Source organism: Seriola lalandi, unplaced genomic scaffold (assembly GCF_002814215.2).
Source record: "Seriola lalandi dorsalis isolate HSWRI2012SDOR001 ecotype SW California unplaced genomic scaffold, Sedor1 jcf7180002054286, whole genome shotgun sequence".
Lineage (NCBI taxonomy): Eukaryota > Metazoa > Chordata > Actinopteri > Carangiformes > Carangidae > Seriola > Seriola lalandi.
This window is the reverse complement of record NW_019524839.1, coordinates 149,022-170,690: the sequence shown is the minus strand read 5'-3', so window position 1 is coordinate 170,690 and position 21,669 is coordinate 149,022. Positions and strand designations below refer to the sequence as shown.

Sequence of the window (21,669 nt, the reverse complement as noted above, 5' to 3'; positions counted from 1 at the left end):
TAAGAAATAAAAACTCCTCCAACATGCTTTACATTTAAATGTCACCTTTTGGTGTTTGTGGTTGAGCAAATTTGAAGTAAATGTAAATGTTTTTCTATATTGTATTGTGAAGAACTGCTTAAAATGTCCTTGTTTGCCCTGCAATGGAAAGTAGTTTTATTTAATATAATTAAATGTTTTCCTAGGGATGCCAGAATCCAATTCAGGCCAGAATCACACCTTATGGCCCCCCACAATCAGCAAGAAATGGTAAGTCATGGGTATGACTACATCCCATACGTGGGCTCAAATTAGGGTCATAATGATTTTGAACTTGTAAAGTGATGTTCACAAATAATTCCAATGTTTGTAGTTGTAAATCAACCTTTGTAAACCTGTAAAATAAATCTGTGTGAGAAATTTAAGTTTTTACATGTGAAAAAAATGTGCTTGTGTCAAAGAGATTTGTATTTGTTAAAAAAGACTATGTGAATCAAAACTATGAACAAAGGATCAATATTGAGGTTACAGAAAGACACAAGCCCATCACCTATCACCTTCTCACACTTGTAAGGGGGGCACCAGGAGTGGCCAATCAGATTCCAGGGGGGTCTTGAGCCACCCTGGCCACCCCTCTGCATGGCCCTGTCAGGAGAGGGGAAAGTGCTAATAACTTAGGTGTGGTGCAAATATTTAAAAGTGAAGGCAAGCTCTTGGTCACTTGACCTTCACCAGAGCAGATTTTTGTTGCAAATAAACAAAAAAAATTGAAATTAAAAACATTTAATGTGTGTCTTTTTTTCAATACAGACTTTGTTAGATTAAACACACTTCAGTCATGCTTTTATTATATGTGGTATATGTATTACCCGATGATACTGACACATTATCTGGCAAGTTGTTATTAGTCATATAAAAATCCTCCTTACTGCATGTGAATGCTCAAACACTAGACTCCCTAAGAAAACTTTAATTTGAGTTGATTTGAGCTGCGTGTCCTAAGAAAAATAAACCAGTGTCCTCTAGCTCCACCGTGTGGCTGCCTTGTGGTATTACATGAGGTCACTGCCCAGAAACACATAAATATTTAAATATCATAAAACAGAAAGAAAATGTTTTGTATTTGGTTATCAGCACGTTTGCAGATTAAAAAAAAAAAAATGTAATCGCATTATCCTGCCATTAAAAATATTTTATATCTATTTCATATATATGTCTGGAATATATTTGATCGTTTCACTGCATAAAAAATATAATATTAAATTAAAAACATATGTGGATATTCTTTCCATTAATTCATTCTGTTAAAGTCCATTATACTCCACTAAATGGAGAGATTATTTTATAATTTCTACTTGCTGAGGGTTTCAGTCGGATTGTTTTGTGAGCGCACAGGAAGAAAAACATTTCCAGTTAAAAAGCCTATATTACAGATTTCTGGGTAACAGAGGTTAAAACATTCTGAATATCATGTGATGACTGATCTTATCTCTGAGTCTGATCTGATTAAAGCTGCTGATCAATTTGTCACGTATCACACGTAGTAGACTGGAAATGAGGAAATACGAGGAAGCAAAACTTCATATCCGATCACCGCCCCTCAGCGCCGCTTCTCAGCGTTTTCTAGTACCAGAGAAGTGAAGCTTTCCTCGGACACACGGACAGAGAGTGTGGTGGTATAATAATAAACAGTTTTCAAACGGAGGTCTGCGTTCACAGGAGAGGTCGTGATGAAGCTGGTGGTCCTGCTCCTCTTCCTCCTCCAGGTGTCCGGATCTGCAGACAGCAGGTGTTTCTGTGAGGTAGGTGACGAAAAATAAACTGATCTGTGTTTTTATTCCGCATATATTCAATTATCTGCTTGTAGTTTCTGTTGTAATGCCACTTTTTGCTTTACTTTTAAATACATCTGTTTTTCTTAAAGGGCAGCCTCCTGCTAAAGCAACGTTGTGTTACAGTGTTGAAAAAATGTGTAAAAATAAGTGATTCTTGCTTTTTAAGGGTGTGTGACTCCAGAATAAGAAATCATCTGGACAAAAATGATGATTGGTTCTCAAGTAGTGAGAATTACTGGTTGTCTTCACTCATCTTAAACAAATCAATATGTCAAATATAGAGATAAATTTATAATTAAACACTGTTTTACTGTTTGAAGCAGCATTCATTGACATTTTAACCTCTTGACCTATATCTGTGAACACACCACTGACATGTACAGTATGTGTCAGCAAACTGAGGATTATTCACACACACAAAATACAGACACAATATTATCAGTTAATCTGGAGTCATGTTTCTGGCCGCTAGATAATGTGTCAGCCCATGTTCATCAGCTGCTCTCTGACTGTGTCTGTCTGCTGCTGAGCAGGTAGTGGGCTAGAGAAAAAAACAGCTGCCTGCTGCTGGAGACAGAGAAGACGAGAGTGATTTTTTTTGTTAGAATGAGTGTGTGACAAACTGGTGGTGAGGAGTCTGAAAGATGAAGACATTTAACAAGCAGGGAGGGCTTAACCAAAACATGCTGTCATTATGGGAAGTGTAAGGTCCTGTTTTTTTAGGGAGTAATGATCAGGATCTGAAGTCTGTTGCTTCATTTTTGTCATTGATGAAATATTATGTGCAATACGAACTCACTGGAGAATCCCTTTCACAAAGTAAATTACAGCCTTCTTACAATTTAGTGTTCTTTAGTTTATCCCAACTTCACTCACTCAGAAAACTGTCCTCTGTACCTGCTTGTTTATTTCATAAACCAGCTTTTTATGATATTATATTCAGGATTTTGTACATATTACTTTCCTGTAAGATACAAAAGACAGCCATGATTTCTAGCACACTGTCAACTAGGACTACAGCCTTTTTTATTATCCATTAATTCACCAATTATTTTCTCATTTAGTCTGTGAAATGTCAAAAGAAAACAACAAAAACAAACAGAAATGTAATTTTTTTTTTTTACCAACCAACAGTCTCAAACCCAAAAGTTTTTCAGTTTACCACCATGAGGCAAAGGAAATTTGAGAAACTAGAGCCAGAGAAATTACTGAAAAGATTAATTGATTATCAGAGTATTGGTTGATTAAGCCTTTTTAGAGTAATTGACCTGTCCACCAGGTGTGCCAGAACAGACAAGATACATGTCAGAGAGGGAAGTCTTCCAGATCATTCCATGTGTTATTTTTTAACGTCCTCTTTAAACATGCACGGCAGGTAACCAGGTGTTTTTGTTTCCATCTCACGAAGGTCACAGGTGACCTGGACGACTGCGCTTGTGATGTAGAGACTATTGATGGCTTCAACAACGAGCAGCTTTTCCCCAAACTTCAAACTCTTCTGGAGTCTGACTATTTTAGGTTCTACAAGGTGAGAACTGATGGACAACACACACACACACACACACACACACACACAGAAATATATACACAGAGATGAGCTGATCTGTTGCTAAGGACGTGTGTTGGACTTGACCCTCTGCAGGCTAACCTGAATAAGCCGTGTCCGTTTTGGACGGACAGCAGTCACTGTGGTCTGAGGGACTGTGTGGTTCAGCCCTGCTCTCCTGTGAGTTCTCATTTCATCTCATTCAGTCAGAGTGGTCGTCACAAAAAGCTACTGCACACTTGAGTCACGGCTGCCTTTTAGTCTATTAGTGACATTTTGACAAAGGCAAATATCCACAGAGAGGAAATGAGGGATTTATATCTGTAGCTCAGTCACCAGTGACATCATAATTGGCTGGTTTTAATATTGCCATTGAAAAAGTTTTTTAAAATCCCTTATTAACTCTTTAACTTTCTGAAGAAAACCTGTAGTTGGTCAAAACATTGATAATAAACAACAGTAAAAGAAGCTGTGACTCCTCTGTGCAGGTTCTCTTTGTATCGTTCACCTGTGATTTACCTGCTGGTAACAAACATGTAGATCATCAGACTGACTGAAACTCTGTCTGCTAACAGAACGAGGTGCCAGAGGGGATCAGGTCATCGTCCCACAACAAGGTGAGTCACATAAAAACACACAAAAAAGATTGTATATATATCTTTATCTATATATTCCTTTATATGCTGTTAACTGGCACCTGGTACTTGCTCCCTGAATGTACGTGATATAATTAAGGTACTTGAACAAATTTGGGGATTATAGCAAATAGATTTTAATCTGTGCGTGTGTGTGTGTGCGTGCGTGCGTGCGTGCGTGTGTGTGTGTGTGTGTGTGTGCGCGCAGTATTCAGCAGAGTCAAACGAGCAGCTGAGTGAGTGTGAGAAGACGCAGCATCTCGGAGCTGTGGATGTCTCTTTAAGGTGAGTCTCATCAGTCGACTCAACTACAGAAAAGTTTTATTACAGTTTTACTTCGGGTAGGATACATGAAAAAAGTGAATTCCCATATGTAAATGTAATATATGTACATGTATTGAATTTTCATATATGAAATGTATGTACATATGAAGTAAAATCATATATGTATCATATATATAATCTATGTTTATAGAAATTACATAGAATGTATTTCTAGCTAATAGAAACGTATGTTTAGAATGTTGCTTATATTGTAGACACATGTTACGTAAATGTATATCATCCCAAAGCTTGTCAATACATATTGATATTATATATGTAAATATAAAAGATAGACATGTATGTTTAGAATTAATAGCAAATTATTAAGAAAATCATATATAAGCATAACATTTTACATCTGTCTTGATATAAGGTCATATATGTCATATAATACATTTCTGTATAGATTGAAATAATGAAAAAAAAAAATCCCCAGCCTCCCCCTTAAAGAGAAGCAAAGAATCAAATAATAATTACTTAGGAAGGTTTATACTGTTAATGAAATAAATACATTGTGTTCAAATTTTTTAACATAATGAAGGATTTTCTTCACAGTAGATTAGTTTAGCCAAATCTGACTTCCAGCTTGCTTTAATATACTGTTTCTCCTTCAGCAAATAAAACCAATTATTATTATAATTATATAATATATATATATATACCATAATTATAATTATTTAATTGAAAGAGTTGAGGTTTCCCAGAATCCCCTGGACGTAAACAGCAAAATTGACGACAAAACAGGAAAAACCCGACACACTGCTGTGTTTTCTCTTCCAGTGACGAGACCAGAGAAGCTTTGCTGCAATGGAACAAACACGACGACGAGGCCGAGCGCTTCTGTGTGGTCGACGGTACTGAATGTCTCATGATTTTTGAAGGGGGAACATAATGCTGAGTTACTTACAGCTGACCGAAGTGTTTCTGTTTCCCAGACGAAGAGTCACCGGACTCCCAGTACGTCGACCTGCTGCTGAACCCGGAGCGCTTCACGGGCTACAGAGGACCCGAGGACTGGCGGATCTGGACCAGCATCTACGAGGAAAACTGCTTCAAGTAAACGCTCACACAAACCACAATATAAAAACAATTAGTGCTCAGAGCAGTGCATGACACTGTAGTTCTCCCCCTCACAGACCATATACCGTGAAGCGACCGCTGATGCCCGGCTCCTTCAGCTCAGGAGGTGAAGGTCAGACGTGTTTACTTGACACTGCACCATGATTCGCTTTGTCAGTCAGTTATTTCTGCGTCTGACAATAACTTTGGTTTATTTACAGAGAGGACCTTCTACAGCTGGCTGGAAGGTGAGCTGACGTTTCCACTCAGGACATGATTGACAGAGAGAAATGCTGTTGTGGAGTGTGTTTGTGTCAACTCTCTGCCTCTCTCAGGTCAGTGTGTGGAGAAGAGAGCTTTCTACCGCCTCATCTCAGGCCTCCATGCCAGCATCAACATACACCTGAGCGCCAGGTACCTCCTGGAAGGTGAGACACAAACACCTGCAATAACCCTCTCTGACCCACTCAGGCATTTATTCTCCTTCTTTTACTGGATTTGAGAGTTGGAATTTGCTTAGAAAAAGGCTAGAAGGAAGCACGTCCTGCTCCCTTTTATTGTTTAAGGTTGATTTTCACACTAAAGTCTTGATGTGAGTTGAACAATGTTAATTTGCTCATCTGCATCTCCTTCAGTTATCACCATGCGCTCAGAGCAATAAGGAGCTGCAGGGATTTTACTGTAAATTATTTAAAAATAAATGTGTCTTCAAAAATCGTTGGGAAAATAATGGAAAAACAAAATTACCCGGCCCACATGCTAAATTCAACAATAAGGAAAAAGTGTTTATAACGTTCTTATTGACACCTGACGATTCTTTTGAGACACATTTGAAGAACTGTGAACCTGTCCTTTAACACACAGGCACTGATATCAATCCTCCCATGTCTTGTTCAAAAACCAATAAGTGTATTTATTGTATTTATTACAAATATAATCAGCTGTGACTCAGTTGTGTTCTTTGGTTCCAGTCCTAAAAACTCTCCTCTCTCTCTTTCTTATCTTCAGACAGCTGGTTTCAGAAGAAGTGGGGTCACAACGTGTCGGAGTTCAGGAAGCGTTTCGACTCGGAGCTGACGGCCGGCGAGGGCCCCAAGAGGCTCCGCAACCTCTACTTCCTGTACCTGATAGAGCTGCGAGCGTTGGCCAAAGCCCTGCCGTTCTTCCAGCAGCCGTCCTTCCGGCTGTACACCGGCAGACCTGAAGAGGACCAGAAGCACAAAGAGCTGCTGCTGCAGATCCTGCAGCTGGCCAGGTCAGTCTGAGGCCTGATGCCCACAGTTAGTGTTCTCCATCCAAAAGTCCCTCTGCTGATTTTCTGTCTACATAAATACAGATATATACGGTATTCATAAATGTTAATGAATGTGGGGGCAAAAGAGCAGCGTTTCCTCTACAGCTGTCATATTCTCACACATTCAACCTGCAGCTTGTTGTGACCGTCCTCTCCACCTTCACTCTTCCAGATCTTTCCCTCTGCACTTTGACGAGACTTCTCTGTTCGCTGGTGATGAAAAGGAAGCAGCCAAACTGAAGGTCAGCGGCCATTTGAAACTCAGTTGTTTTCCATCATTTCCTGGAAAAGGCAGCAGAGACAAGGACATGAGGAAAGCGATTCAGTCTTTGTCGCCTCCTTCTCATTGGAACTGCTTTAGAAATGTTCAAAACTCACTGTAATAATACAGTATAATATTCGGTCATCATCTACTCATCCCAGTTCACACTCCTTTTTAAGTTTGTACTGAAACTAAACACTCATCAGGTTCACCTTTGTACTGTACTAGTTTTAAAGTGGTTTCACAGATATTTTTATATTGATTGAAAGACGTGTTGTTCTTCATGTTTGGTGCTTTTTTTTCTTCTTGTAAAAGATTTTTAGAAAAGAAGGTTCCTCGTTACAATACGAATACCATTATAAAGGATTTATGGTTTATATGGTTTATATCTATAAGGGTAGTATTACTGTAAAGTGATACCAGAAGGTGTTTAAAGTGAGTTCACAGATTTTGTGCAAACTTTATGGAAATATTTGACTCAAAATGTGATTTGTTAATAACTGAATTTGAGGTTAACTGCCACATGGAGAAGTGAATACTGATTGCGAAAGGGATAAAGTGACACAACACACCCTGCTCTTGCCTGGTTTTCTGGACATTTCTTTGTCCATCAGAGTGACATGAGTGTGTTTTCCTGTGCTGTGTGTTCACACCAGGACGACATCAGACTGGCCTTCCTCAACATCTCCAGGATCATGGACTGTGTCGGCTGCTTCAAGTGTCGACTGTGGGGGAAACTGCAGGTGAGTTGGGAAGGGAAGAAAACACACAGAAGGTGAGGAGGAGGAGGCTGGGACTCCTGGAGGATGAAGATTCAGATTCATAACATCTGGAACGAGGCGTAGACAGCCAGGAGAGGGAGAGCGAGAGGTCTGATGGGGTGAAAAGAGAGGACAGGGAGGAGAAAGTACGGAGAGAGAGAGAGGACTAGTCACAAAGCTTTGATGCTTGTGTGCTTGAAGGAAGAAACAAACAGGGTTGGAGAGATGAAGTGGTTTTCACAAAGTTTTCAGAAATCTCATCGGCAGGACAAACAGGGAATATAATGTAAACACTTGGTTTAAGAGATTCATTGAGACTGAGATTTGTGTCGGAAGGAGAGTGGTGATGACAACAAACTGCACTTGTACTACTTCTGTTTATCCACCGCTCACAGTCTCTTATGAGCTTCAAATATAGATGTCTTGTCCATTTTCTTTTTCAGGATTAACAGGACTGTTTGAAGACTCAGAAGCATTTGAATCAAATGTCACTTTTTCTCTATTTATTTGATAAGTAACAGGGTGACACCAGGGTGATGTTTAATAAAGTCAAAGAAAAAGAACGACATTCTTAAATGATGCTTTAATGGCAACCAGACCATTATATGTACAGTATGTATTGCAAAGAACAATTGCTCTTTGTTTTGATCTCTCTCTCTCTCTTGTCATCAGACTCAGGGATTAGGTACTGCGCTTAAGATTTTGTTTTCCGAGCGCCAGATTGAAGCTCTGCCCACTTCAAGCGGCCGACGACCCAGTTTCCAGCTCAGCCGGCAGGAGATCGTCTCTCTGCTCAATGCCTTTGGAAGGTGAGAGTCTGTCGCCATCATATAATGATTTGTACCATCTGTCAAAACTGGTTTTATTTTCAAGGACCGTCAGAGCAGCCGGTCTGCTCTTAATACTCCCAGAAAAACTGGAGTCAGTGGCAGAGAGAACATGTCTGTTACTGTACGATGTAACTGCTCTGGAAATGTCCCGCAGGATTTCCACGAGCGTCCGAGAGCTGAAGAACTTCAGATCGCTGCTGGCAGAGGAAGGGTGAGGCGTCGAGGGGAGTCCGGCTTCACCCACTGACTCTTCTGAATCCGGACTGTTGTGGCCCCCAAGCCCCCCGACTGCCAACACAACTGCCTTACTGCTGCTGAAATGTCCTTTAGACGAACACCATGAGTTCAACATGAAGAATGGGTCCATTTTTGAATTTCAATTTTTTAACTTAAGTTAAAGACAAGAGTAAAATTTCACAAAAAAAACTTCTTTTGACTGAAAAATGTGAAGATGGTTAAAAGCAGATCCTCAATAGCCTTTGTATTTGATCAAGGTTTATTTATTGAATATTTTGAATGTTGTATCCAGTCTATATCTTTGCGTTTGAATATTTGATAGGATGTTACTCCACTTCTTATTTTTATTTATTTTTTTGGCATTTACCAGGACTGCAAACCAACAGCTAGAATAAATCTGACATGGATTTTATTTACAGTCAGTGTGGAACTAAATTCATCTCATTAAATGATTTCTCTCTGATGTACTTCGTCTACCAACGGCACATCATCTCGCAGCTGAATTTTATCTCCATTTCAACCTATTTCCTTTCATTTCATCCTTATTTATATATTTATAAATTGGAAATATATTAGGATTGTTGTTAAATTCCAAGAGATTTAAAGGTTTCAGACAAATAAACTTGATATGTTCTTGCATAATAACTGACCACTGAAGTAATTATAAGAATATAGCAGATATAGGTTCAGTGTGTATCTCTGATCGTCTTTTCCTTCATGTGATCAAATCAGAGTTGTTCTTAAAATGTGACTTTTACACTCGGCTGTAAGTAGGAGGAAGCCGCTTCATCCATGTGTCCCATTGCTCAAACGCAGCCAACAACTTTAAACTTTCTACTTTACAAGTTTGATAAATACAGGTCCAGCTTTCATTAATTTCATTTATTTTTCTGTAAAGAATTAAGTCCTTTATCTTGAATTAAAATGAAATCTGAAGTTTCCAGGTGTCTGTTTCTGACATGGTTTTGTTGTGTTAAACTAATGATAAACAGCTACAAGGAGAGACTGAACAGTATATTAAAAAGAAACTTTAGACCTGTTTATGTGAAACCTTCTTTGACCAAGAGGATTTCAGAAGAAGTTCCTGCATGAACTGAAGTTTTACCTGATCAGTGTGGTTTTGTGGTATGTTGCAGTCCTGAGGGTGGCGCTGTTTGTATAAAAAAAAATAAGATTTTTTAATGTTTCACCTCACTTGTTTCACTTTTTTTGCTTCACAAATAGAAAATTGATTCATAAATGTCTGAAAGTTTTAAATGTCCGGAAGATATTCACAAATGTTTTTCATTTATTCTTTTAATATCATTAGAGTAAATGTTCTTCTGTTGGTCTAATATTCAGTTGAGAGTATTGAAGACATTTACTTGTCCTTGTTGTGGCTCTATGTCTGCTCAGTTAGAGCAGCACATATTACTATGGTCTGGATTGAAATGTAGATTTATCATCTATACATTAAATCTGTTTACTCCAGCACAGTGTAACAAAAATAGGTGTCAAGATTAGTGATGTTGTTTATGCCAAATTTATTTCCCACCTATGTCATGTAAATTAAAAATAGAAACACTAGACAATTTTTGCCTCTTTTTATGCGGCAGAAGTGAAAATAAGTCATTGTCAATATTTGTTGTGTTGTGTTTTCAGAATGATGGAGACAGACAACAGTTAGATTCAAAATAAGATGCAGGCTCAGGATGAGGGGGCAACTATCATGTTAAGTAAATGGTGCATGTAGCTGCTGTGAATTAGTCTATTTTAGCAATATTAATCAATGTATTATTTATCTATGTAATCATTTATAGTGTTTAATCATCAGATAACCAGTAAGGAACATTTGTCACGTCACAGGCTTGATTTGTTTACACCTTTTAGCAATGTGTGTGTTTTTCCAGGTTGCAGTGGCAGTTTTTCCGACGGTCCTGTAAGGCAGCATAAAGCCGCGCAGCAGACAGTGAAGGGTTAAACTCTGTAATAGGATGAATGGATATTGTGGTGAGCAGCATCTGATTACACAGAGACGGACGGCGGTAGGCATCGGAGGAGGGGGAAGACACCGTGTATCTGCCGGCCGAAAACTGCTTTTCCAGCCTCCTCTGAGGAAGAAGACATTTTTATCACTTCACTCGGGGAAAGTTAAACTTTTTAACCGAGTGGAGCGGGAAAAAACAGCGGAACCGACGGTTGTCTCGCGGTGAATTTACTGAGGCAGCAGCGGGATTCTCCTGGTGTAAATGGCCGAGGGGGACCGACGGCTGACTGCGGAGGAACCCTACAACATGTCGCAGTTTGTGGAGGTTTAAACCGGGACTGTAACCGCTGACTCTTTTTTATTTTTTTTTTATTTTAAAAACGAAAACCCACATCTGAGTATTATCCTGTGAGGAGGGCTGCAGCTCCACGGCTACTGAGGTTTTGGTTTGTTCCTCCAGGTCGGAGCGAAACAGGTAAGCGACCTCACCTGTCTGCGATCAGCACACGTTGACACCTGTGCGCGTGCAAGCCTGAGTTGTTGATAGATTTTTACCGCCTGATTATGACCCGTGTCAAAAACTATTAAAGCTTACGATTTTGGAAGTTAAAGGGGAAAACTAAGGGAAACATTAATGTCAATACTGAGCGGCTTGTGAAAGGATGTTAACGCTGTTTTAAAACCTTTTTGTTATTTGTGTGAAAAATAAAAGTAACTTATATTTGTTTTTCCCATCAGACCAGGTCTAGATTAGAGACCACTGCACCTTAAACTCGTCCAGTCAGGACTAGATGAACCCTGAGAACATAAAGACTTATTTATAGATTTATTTAAAGATTTATTTATTTATTTTTAGAGTTCTAGGCAAAATAGTTTTTGATTCAGACCTGGTCCACTGTGGTCTACAAGCGGCTTAAAGCACTGTTTTCACAATTAGAATAAAGAGGTCATGAATCTGAAACTAAATCTGAAATCTAGTCCAGATTTGACAAGTCTATGTATAGTGGTCTTTGATTTTAGACCTGGTCCAATGTGGTCTACATGGGGGAAACAAACCGAAATTGTCCTTTTGTGTTTCAACAAATAAAATAATGTGAAATTGTATTTCAAACAATCTTTATCTTCCCTTGCTTAGTCTAGTCCTACAGCTTTTACAAGGTGGTTTTTGATCTAGACCTGGTCAAGTAGTGATGGGGAAAAATGCTGTAAAATTGATTTTTAAATGTTAAACAGCATTAAAGCTTTAACTAGGATGTCAAAACTCTTTCACAACTATAAGTGGATCAAAAACAGTCACTGCTTCTGTCATTAAGTTTCCTTTGGCTTTCCCCAGAACTGTTGAATGAGAAACTAACTTCAGTGTTGTGCTATACTTTTCAGACTCCTCAAATGCATCTCAGTATGTTTTGGTGTCAGTTCTTGGTTGTTGTTTTTTTTAATACTGGCTCAAGTCAACTTCATTACAAAAACTAGAACATAGTGAATAATTATAACCATCAATTCTGCAACGATTAAACTCACCAGTATCTATGGTAACGTTAACTTGCTGTATGAAAATCTGCACATTCATCTTGTACTATTATCAAAATGCTCTAAAAACTGACTCACATATTGTTTATAAAACTTTAAGTATCATTCTCCTTTTACAAGTTTAACAGATTTAAAGCTGCAGCAAGTGTTTTCTTTTTTACCAGTAGGGGGCAGAAAAACTCAGAAACACACTAACAGAACCTCGGTCCTGAGGTACCGTTGATCGCAGGCCCTTCTGCGTTCTGATGTTTCTGCGTTCTTGTCTGTGCTTGTGTTCATGTGAAACGCCATCAGGCATTTATTTTCTGGGCAAGAACAAACCAGCAGCGTTCTCACTCTGTCGGGTTTATCAAGGATTGAATCTTAGGTTGAGCTTAAGTTTTGCTATTTTCTCAGTTTGGGGCTCTAATGATGGAGATATATTAACTTGGCAAACCCTTTGGTAATTTACCGCTGACTCTGATGTCTGTGTAGCATTTTCGTATATAATATTTCTCCATCTGGAAGATAACATTTGGTCTTAGAGTTTAAATGTAATATTTGTTGCTGCCAGTTTGTCTGAAGGAAAGTTGGAGACATGTTTTTTAATTGGACAGTAGAACAGGACGTCCTCTATGGGGCAGGCCATGTGTCCAGCAGACACAGAGCCACATATTATATTGTAATTGTGTTCGTGTCCATCTGATGAATTTAAGTCCATTGTTCACTCGTCTTTTAACTCTGATTTTGTTCTCCACCAACTCCTGAGACAACATCTGTCTCTTTAGCTCCTAAATTGCTAAATTCATCAGTTTGAAGGTAGTGTAAGGTGCAAATAAACAGACAAGTTGCTTCTATGAAAATGGAAAATAAAATGTGAACAGTCTGATCAAAACCAAGAAGCCAAGAAACTTTCAAGGCTGAAAAGCTTCATAGAGCTGCAGAGTTGGGTGATAATTATCAGTATGTTTGACACAAAAATGTCCTGTTGAACCACATGACATGAAGTGACAGTATTAAATAAAAAATACTGCGTCAGGTCATTAAAAAGTGCATTGCTGTAGAATGAGGACATTTCTTAAAAATCCCACAAATGTGCTGAAATTTACTATTTTTTGGGGGTTTTGCATAATTATGGGAACATTTCATGACGGTTAATTAAGAGCACATTCGACGGCTGTCAAGCTGTGAAACTTCTCATGACTTTTGTCAAACCTCAAGCATCGGTTAAAAATGCTTTTGTGAATCTGCCAGCACATGTTGGGAAAGCAGAATAATTACCTTGAACATTTTTTTCATGCTCTCGGGGAGTGTTGGTCGGACACAATCAACACTGAATTATTTCTAACCACTAAATGTTTCATCAGATGAGGTGAAGTCTCAACAGTCGTCTGTTGGCTGATAGAAATCCACGTGGGGGAGTTTGGGAGTCCCTGACAAGCAGCAGTGTTATAGCAGGATCCACTGGGAGGCGGGGCAGGGAGGCAGAAACCACCCCCCGCCTCCGGCTTCAGATCCTGCCGAGCAAGTGGAATTTCATGGAAACATGAAATATGTCAATGCAGAACGTGAACTCCCTCCCAGCCTGTCGGCTCTGCTCTGGTTGGTCCACGTATAAGCTTGTGCTTTTTCTAAATAGAAAATTACAACAGTGAAGGTTGTCCTGGGTCAGTTGGATTATTCCTCTGTGTTGCAAATTTAAAAAAAGAAAAGAAAAAGAAAGTACCTGTTTGTGCAGAGCAGGTGGCAACCACCTGACTGTTTTTATTTTTATCACACCTTCAAATAAACCAGGCCGACTGCGTCTTTTTAAAAAGGTTCCACTTCAGTATTTCATACTTCATGACACTGTTCACTAAAGCTAATATTTATTATTGTGAAAGATTGCTCCAGGTCTTTTTGGTAATTTACAGTTACACTGACAAGAGAAAATAACAAACATAAACAAAAACATAGACATTTGCAAACTACTACTCTTAAAGCCTTTTACAAAACTGATTTATATAAATACATGAGACAGATCAGAGTGAATAAGTGTAATGAAAAATATTTTAAAATAGAAACAAAGCATAAAGACACTAGAATGAAAAGAATAATAATTAATTTACTTTAGGGATGCAGTCTCAGTTTTTGCTTCTTTACTTCTAGTTTATTTTTTGTACTTTCAATCACAGCTGCAACTTACACTTATTTTCATTATTGTTAAACCTGCTGATTATTTTCTTGATTAATGAATAAACTGTAACTGTTGTAAAAAGGCAGAAAATTGTCACATCACAACTTCCTAAAGCCCAAGACGACGTCTTCAAATGACTTTTGTTTTGTTTTGTTTCAGAATTTGTTCAATGTTCTGTTAAACCATTAATCATTTATCAAAATACTTCCTGATTGATCTGTTGATCGACTAATTAGTTAATCATCTCATCTTGATCTCTAACAAGTCAGGACCCTTTGGTTAAAGGCTATAATTTGTCAGAGAACATAAGCCGTGGGTTTTCTGTGCAGCATTTTGTAGAAAACACAGCTTCATGCTGTCGTGCTGGAGTCAGATGTGAGCAGCAGGGGAAGCAGGTTCTGAGTTAATCCTCGGGAGTATTGTCATTGAATTAACGGGTTGTGCCAAGCCGGTCCGGGCCTGCACGCTGCCTGCACACTGTAGGTTTGTGTGCAGAGCTGGGCGACTTGGCATGGAGGCGGTCCTGGCACAACTTGGCCTCACTGATGTGGTTCTGGTTAGAAATGAGCTGGAGGAACAGCTGTGTGTGTGGGAACAAGGCTGAGCTGTCCTTTTCTTTGACTCTGCTGGACCCCGCCCCTCCGTGATCTGCTTCCGTTTTGTTTGCTGTCCGCGCCTCGTCTCGACCGGAGGATCGTCACACGGGCTGCTGTCAGTTAGACACATAGCCGGGGGCTGCAGGCGTTACAGGGATGAGATCACCACACCAGTGGGAGTGTGAAATGTTGAATTGAATTGCTGAAGATCAGCAGCTACATTTGATGCACAATGAAGAGACACAGGCAATATCAAACATTAGGCCTGCGTAGTATGAGGAAAATTTGCCATGACTATGATAAATAAACAAATATTGAAGTGTGCATACAAAGTTTTGCTTGTGTAAAACAAACCGCGGTGGATGGAGATGTTGAAAATACAGCTTTTCTTCGTGTTTAAATCTTGTCGAACGGGTGGTGTGATGGAGGACACTGATAGCTTTTCTTACTCAGAAAGGTTGTGATGACACGGAGCTACGACCGTAGTTTGTTGTCATCAGCTCTGGTAAAAAGTTAACTCCTCACTGGTCTAAACCCTGCATGCATCCGTATCGCGATGACGATGAAAATAATGTTAATCGGTCAGTAGTAGTATTAACTTCAGGGATCCGATCGCAAGTGGACGGCTCTCACTTCGTCAGTTCACACCTGACTTTAAAATGCGTCTCCACATGCGTCTCGATTGACCACTTGTGATCGGATCTCACTTCCCCGCTTCATATGCAGATAACCCCTCCGTGCCCCACTCGCTCTCTCTCTCACTCGCTCGCTCTCACACACAGCATAGACTGTAAATAAAGATGGACGTAGCCTCCGTGACCTCACCCATAGGTTTCTAAGGAGCCGTTTTTTGAAGCTCAGAGTGGGCTGCTTCACTGTCGCCATCTTGCCAGGACCTGACTCCTGCTGAACTCCCGCCTAATCCAAAAATGGGCAAAGAGGACGTGTCGAGCTGAGACTCCGTGCATGCCGGTTTGTGGCAAACATACGCTCACCAGTCTGTCACTCAAAGCGGCACGCCCTCAATTATGCAGAACTTTAAGCCTTAATAAAATTTAATCGAGTTAGTTGTATGAAAATTCACTCCCCAGTACAGTGTTCATGAAGAAGGAAATTAGCCCTAGAGACCAAAACAGTTTTTTGTACCAGGCTGTAAACATGTTTATTTCTGCTGTGAAGTTGGACATTTTAACACGGGAGTCTATGGGGAGTGACTCGCTTTTGGAACCAAACTCAAGTGGCCATTTGAAGAACTGCAGTTTTGGTACCTCCGTGTTAGCTTCATTTTTCAGCCTCAGATGTTGCCGCTTGAAACACACTTAAGCACATTAACAACACACCTGTCTGTCGATTGGCTAAAAACAAAAACGCATTCCCTTTTTATTTGCATATAAAGCGGGGAAGTAAGATCCGATCACACGTGGTCAATCGAGACGCATGTGGAGATGCATTTTAAAATCCAGGTGTGAACTGACGACCTGAGAGCTGTCCACTTAGTGATCGGATCACCCGAGACAGATGTTAATACCAGGTCTGGACAGGGCCTCTGAAACTGTGGCGGGACTAATCAGACTGTGTCGGAGGACGTCAGAAGAGTAGGCGGTCCTTCAGTGTGGCCCATGATGCATTTGCGTTCACACAGCTAACACCGGTGTTTTGGTCACTACTCTTCCTCTCTCGCTCATTGGGAAACGTAACGTTAACACAGGTGTTGTGCTGCCAGAGCCACCGTTCACATAATCCAGCATACTCCCACTTGAAGATCAGATCGTCACTAAAGCGTGTGTCATGTAGAGAGCTAATAAAAACAAATGAAATAGTCAAAGTTGTTGTATTGACATTTAAGGTGTATTGATTGATTTTTGAGACGGCAATCACGCATTGACTAACACGCAGGACAACATTCAAACATCACAACATATTGTCATGAATATTTTGTGTCAGTGATGTATGGATCCCAAAATGCTTTGCACAGATAGAATCAGGTGTATTTTTAAAGTTAAAGGGGCAATTAAAAGTGCTTTTATAAAGTATCAACAAGATATCATTATGATTAATGATCCTATGGTGACCAGTATGGCTGCAGCTAATGATTATTTTCATTATCAATTAATCTGCTCTTCATTCTCTTGATCTACTGTTTGGTCTATGAATCATTAGAAACAGTGAAAAATGCCCGTCATAATATCACAGAGGTGTTTGTTTGATTTGTTTTTGTTTTGTCTGACACAGAGTCTAAACATCAATTTACTACATTGCAAAACCAAGAAAAAGCAGCAAATTCTCACAACTGAGAACCTGGAACCATCAAATGTTTGATTTTCTTTGCTTGAAAAATTATTTAAACAATTTAATTAATTATCAAAACAATTCTCTCACGATCGATCGACTCATCGTTGAAGCTTTAATGACCAAGTAAACAAAGGAATCCATTATTGTTTTCCATCTGAACCGCCATGGCATTGATGTATTAATGCTGCAGCTTTATTATGATATTGCAACAACCCACGGCTCAGGACTCCTTTTATTGATAACTAACCATATATTGTTTCTTAAATTAGGATTTAACACAAAAATGTGGTTCATATATTTACATTTTCATACTTATTTTTGCAGCCAGAACGAGTAGCTCTTTATTTTCCACGGGTCGAGGTGGATGTTGTGCTGTTGGTTTTCTTGGAACAGGCTTGTTTTTGTACCTCGCTTCCTCTGCCCTCCCGCTGCCCTCTAACGCCTAACCTCCGTGTCATGAAGCGGCTTGTATGTGGCTTTGCTTTCTATGATGGCGTGTTTATTACTAACCAATTGTGTTCATTGTCTGTGGTCAGAGGAAGGAGGGTGGGGCTCTCGGCTCGTCATTCAAAAGTGAAACTGGTGGTAAAGTAGAGAAAGCTGCCTTTCTTCGTCATGAGTATGAAACATTTTTAATCCAGCTGGACCCACAACAGCTGTGATATTAACATATCACTGGGTTTTAGCTTATTTTTAGTGGTTGTAAATATAAATCTGTATGATTTTGAAGTTTCTAATAAAGACAAATGCTCTTTGATCCAGAGTCAATTCTCACAATTAGGCGTCATGATGTTTTGTTTTCCATCATCATGACTGTGTGTTGTAAATTTCAGAAACAAAGACGTCTTAAATATCACAACAACTGAGGCCAGAAGCTTTAATTGATACGGTCAAATAATTCTCCAGTTGCATGTTAGAGTTTATGTAAATTCAGATTAATTCGTTCAAGTTATGAACCCATAGTGATGGATGTAATTAATGGCAAAAGACTAATTTAAATGAAACTACTGCTGTGATTAGATTTACTACAGATAATACAGACTTCAGCTACAGTGGTGCTGGATTTCTTTCTGTTTGTTAATTTAAACTGTTAAACATGTTGGAAACGGGTGAGTCATCACAGTAAACAAAGGTTGACTGTGAGGCAGTGTAGTTGAAAGTGAAAGATTGATGTGAAAATATTTCCCCTAAACTCCAGAAGATTTAAAAGCGAAAATAAAAACAAATCAAAGAAAAAGACAAACAGTGAAATTTAAATTGGTGCGTTTACGTTGTCATAATTAAATTACATGAAAACATATTGTCAAAAGGACAATTATTTAGCTTTTTAACCTGAAAAAATTAAATGCGTATATATATGTATGTACATTTCAAATCTTCCATACGAATAAATACGAACAACTCGTTTCATTATTGATGAGTCTAACTCTAATGAAATTTAATCTAAAGAATACTATAAGTAGTTAAAACTACTTTAAACACTTAAAACAGACCAAGATAAATGTTACTCCGACGTGTGACAAAGAAAAGCATCAACTCATCATCTCTGAATATTTGACATTTTTGCTTAAAAAAATTTGTAAAACAATAATTTGATAGTGAAATTCTTGCTGATTAATTTTCATCATCGTCATAATTACATGAAAAACATGTAATTAGTAATAAGTAATTATTTAGGATTTTATCTTGGAAAAAGAGAAACACGTATAAAATAATAGTTTGGTATCTTATTTGTTTTTATTTAGGCATTTTAAACTTTCCATATTAATGTATGTAAATAAGGTTTACTGTGATTGACGACCCGTATTTACAAGGTGAGAGAACCATTTTCAACAATCATGATCAGTAACGTCGAGTTATTTTGTAGTGAATCGGTTAATGCAGAGTCACTGTTGTGGTCTCGTCAAAGCCCGACACTCCCGTCCCGCTTATTGCCCCGGCAGGTAATTTTAGAGGTGTGAGTTCACTGCTCTGACCTCCTGGTCGCTCTCATTAGTCCTCCGCCACGGGCTCCATGTGTGGCATTTCACCGCCACCCCCAGAATGTGCCACCTTCCAGCCATCATGGAGCCATATAACGGGCAGCTGGTCCGGCCCTGTGTGAACGCTGCCGGGCTGCAGGGGGGTCTAACCGCATGCTGCTGGCTGCGCCGCTGTCTAACAAACCTGTCTGTGTTTCTCCCCTGTGCTGCTGCATCTGCTCCTGAAGGACCTTCCTCCCTCCGTCTGTCCCCTCTTGTCTCTCAGGCCCGCGGAGACAAAGGCTGTCTTCTGTCTGGACGTCTGTCCGTCTGTGTTTCTGCCTCTGATAAGGTAAGTTCTGCTGTCGCTCTGGGCTCCTGCTCTGTTTGTTGTGCTCCTGTCATCGAATGTCAGACCTGTACAGTTTCACAGGCTGCTTCCTTTTGCTTCCTGTCCGTGTAGTTGACAGTGACGTCCACACAGTTGTTTCACAGTTTTTTCTTGAGGTAGTTGATGGTATCGTTTTGTAGCCTCACCAAGCCAGATGATATCTTACAGGCAGGACTGCAGCTAATGATTATTTTCCTCATCAATTAATCTACGGGGACGTTGTCGATTGGCTTGTCTTGTCTTGTCTGACCAGTAGTCCAAAAGCCAAACTAAGTTTTTAATTTTAATTCAATAAGTCGCATATGACAAAGAAAAGCAACAATTCTTCACATTTGAGAAACTGAAAGTTAAAGAGCTTGAAAAATGACTGAAATGATTTGTTGATTATGAAACTGATCAACTTTCTGCTGATCAACTGATCGACTAATCGTTGCACCTCTATCCCTGAGTCTAAAAACATCAATCAAAATGATTGGTTCATTGAAATGCACAATGAACTGCATTTATTCCTCACGTCACATTTGTTCACAAACTGGTTTTAGCGATGGCTGGAGTTTTTTCCTGTCAGAAGTCGGATGGCTTCACGTTGTCTGAGTGACGAAGAGTCAGTCATCTGTTTCCAAACTCTTGTTAAGTGACGTGTGTCGAGCAGACGTCTCCTGAACCTCCCTGCTTCTCTGTGAACGGGGATGAGATTCAATCACATTTTACTGAATCTCTGAATCCCTCCCTGAATTTCTTTAGGTTGTTTGTTTTCCTGGGGGGTGTTAAGATATCTGTTTGTTAAAAAACATGCACAGTGTTGAAAGGCTGTAGGGCTTTGTATATTTAGTCACTGCTCCGTTAGCTGTTTGTGCTAAGCTAAGCTAACCAGTTGTTGGTGGTGGATGATGTTTTATAGCCTCAACACTTGTTGACATGAACAGGCAGCAGCTGGAGCTCTGAAAGAATTAAGTGCTGCAACTGATTTTCATTATCGTTTACCATGACTATACTTATATAATACTGTAATCTATTATTTGACTAATCGATTTAATAAACTAATTAGAACTTTTAATGGATGACATCGATTTAAAAAAAAAACAAACAAAATTAAACCTTTTATGGAGTCATAATTGTACAGATTTAGTAGCAGTGTGATCCATTTTTCTTGCATGTTTTCACATTTTTGTGTCACTTTATTTCTTCTTCTGTGGTGTTAGCGAGTTTACTGTTGTTTGGTTGTATTGCTGGATTCAACATCCGCCTGAGAACGTGCCAAATGAAACTTTAGTCTGAAGTGTGTTGACTTGACACTGCTGGGTGTGTTGATGGGGACTTTTTCCTCTTTGCATTGTTGAAGTGTTTTCCCTCTGTGTGTGTGTGTGTGTGTGTGTGTGTGTGTGTGTGTGTGTGTGTGTGTGTGGACACACACGGGGCCGGAAGAGCAGCGAGCATCAGGTCCTGTTGGCGTTTCAGTGAAGCTGAGTCACACACACACACTGCGGAGGGTTGTAACATGGAAATAAGGCTAATAAAACAGCTCGTGGGAAAACTCATGCAAGAAGAGAATTATTCTAAGACGCTACATTTACACTTTAAATAGATTTTACTCCCTCGCTGAGGATGATGGCGGCTTTCAGAGTATCCCATAATGTGGTTTATTTTTGCCAACATCCATCATTGTGTAATCATTGTCTTCCTTTAAGCAGCGAGTCTCTCATTTCAGAAAGACACAGCTCGCTCTCAGGCTCTGAGGACCTGCAGCTGGAGCAAAAGAAAGTATCTCATGAGCGTTTGTTTATAGAGGTTTGGAGCCTGCAGGCCCGTGATACATACCTACATACCCTCACACACTCTGCTGGAATGCAGACGTGGCCGAGGAGCTTACAGACTAATACTCGTGTAGGTCTCCACACGCCTGATACGTGTAGAAGCTCACAGACCCGGGCCGGGCTGCGGGGAAGCTGTTGGTGTACATTAATCAGATTAATGACCGTGAGTTTTCCAGTGGAGCTTATGAGGTCTGGACCTGCC

At 39.6% G+C, this 21,669-nt stretch overlaps 2 protein-coding genes across 4 annotated transcripts in view; both read left to right on the top strand.

Moving 5' to 3' along the window:
• Positions 1–1,421: 1,421 nt before the first annotated feature.
• On the top strand, positions 1,422–9,703 carry ero1a (endoplasmic reticulum oxidoreductase 1 alpha). Its single transcript, XM_023405830.2, has 15 exons — positions 1,422–1,781; positions 3,223–3,342; positions 3,457–3,540; positions 3,936–3,977; positions 4,204–4,280; positions 5,100–5,173; positions 5,255–5,375; positions 5,456–5,511; positions 5,600–5,626; positions 5,714–5,806; positions 6,387–6,633; positions 6,845–6,914; positions 7,591–7,677; positions 8,368–8,504; positions 8,680–9,703. The coding sequence occupies exons 1-15, from the start codon at positions 1,710–1,712 to the stop codon at positions 8,738–8,740; spliced, it is 1,368 nt and encodes a 455-aa protein (XP_023261598.1). The 5' UTR covers positions 1,422–1,709; the 3' UTR covers positions 8,741–9,703.
• Positions 9,704–10,760: 1,057 nt separating this feature from the next.
• pacsin3 (protein kinase C and casein kinase substrate in neurons 3) overlaps positions 10,761–21,669 on the top strand; it is a 32,798-nt gene continuing 21,889 nt past the window's right edge. Inside the window, exons 1-2 of one of the 3 annotated variants that reach the window (XM_023405847.2) lie at positions 10,761–11,203; positions 19,549–19,614. The gene's annotated coding sequence lies outside the window, so the exon portion shown is untranslated. Of the gene's footprint in view, positions 11,204–19,510; positions 19,615–21,669 lie in introns of all 3 variants that reach the window. The other 2 variants (XM_023405845.2, XM_023405846.2) reach the window with 2 other exon arrangements.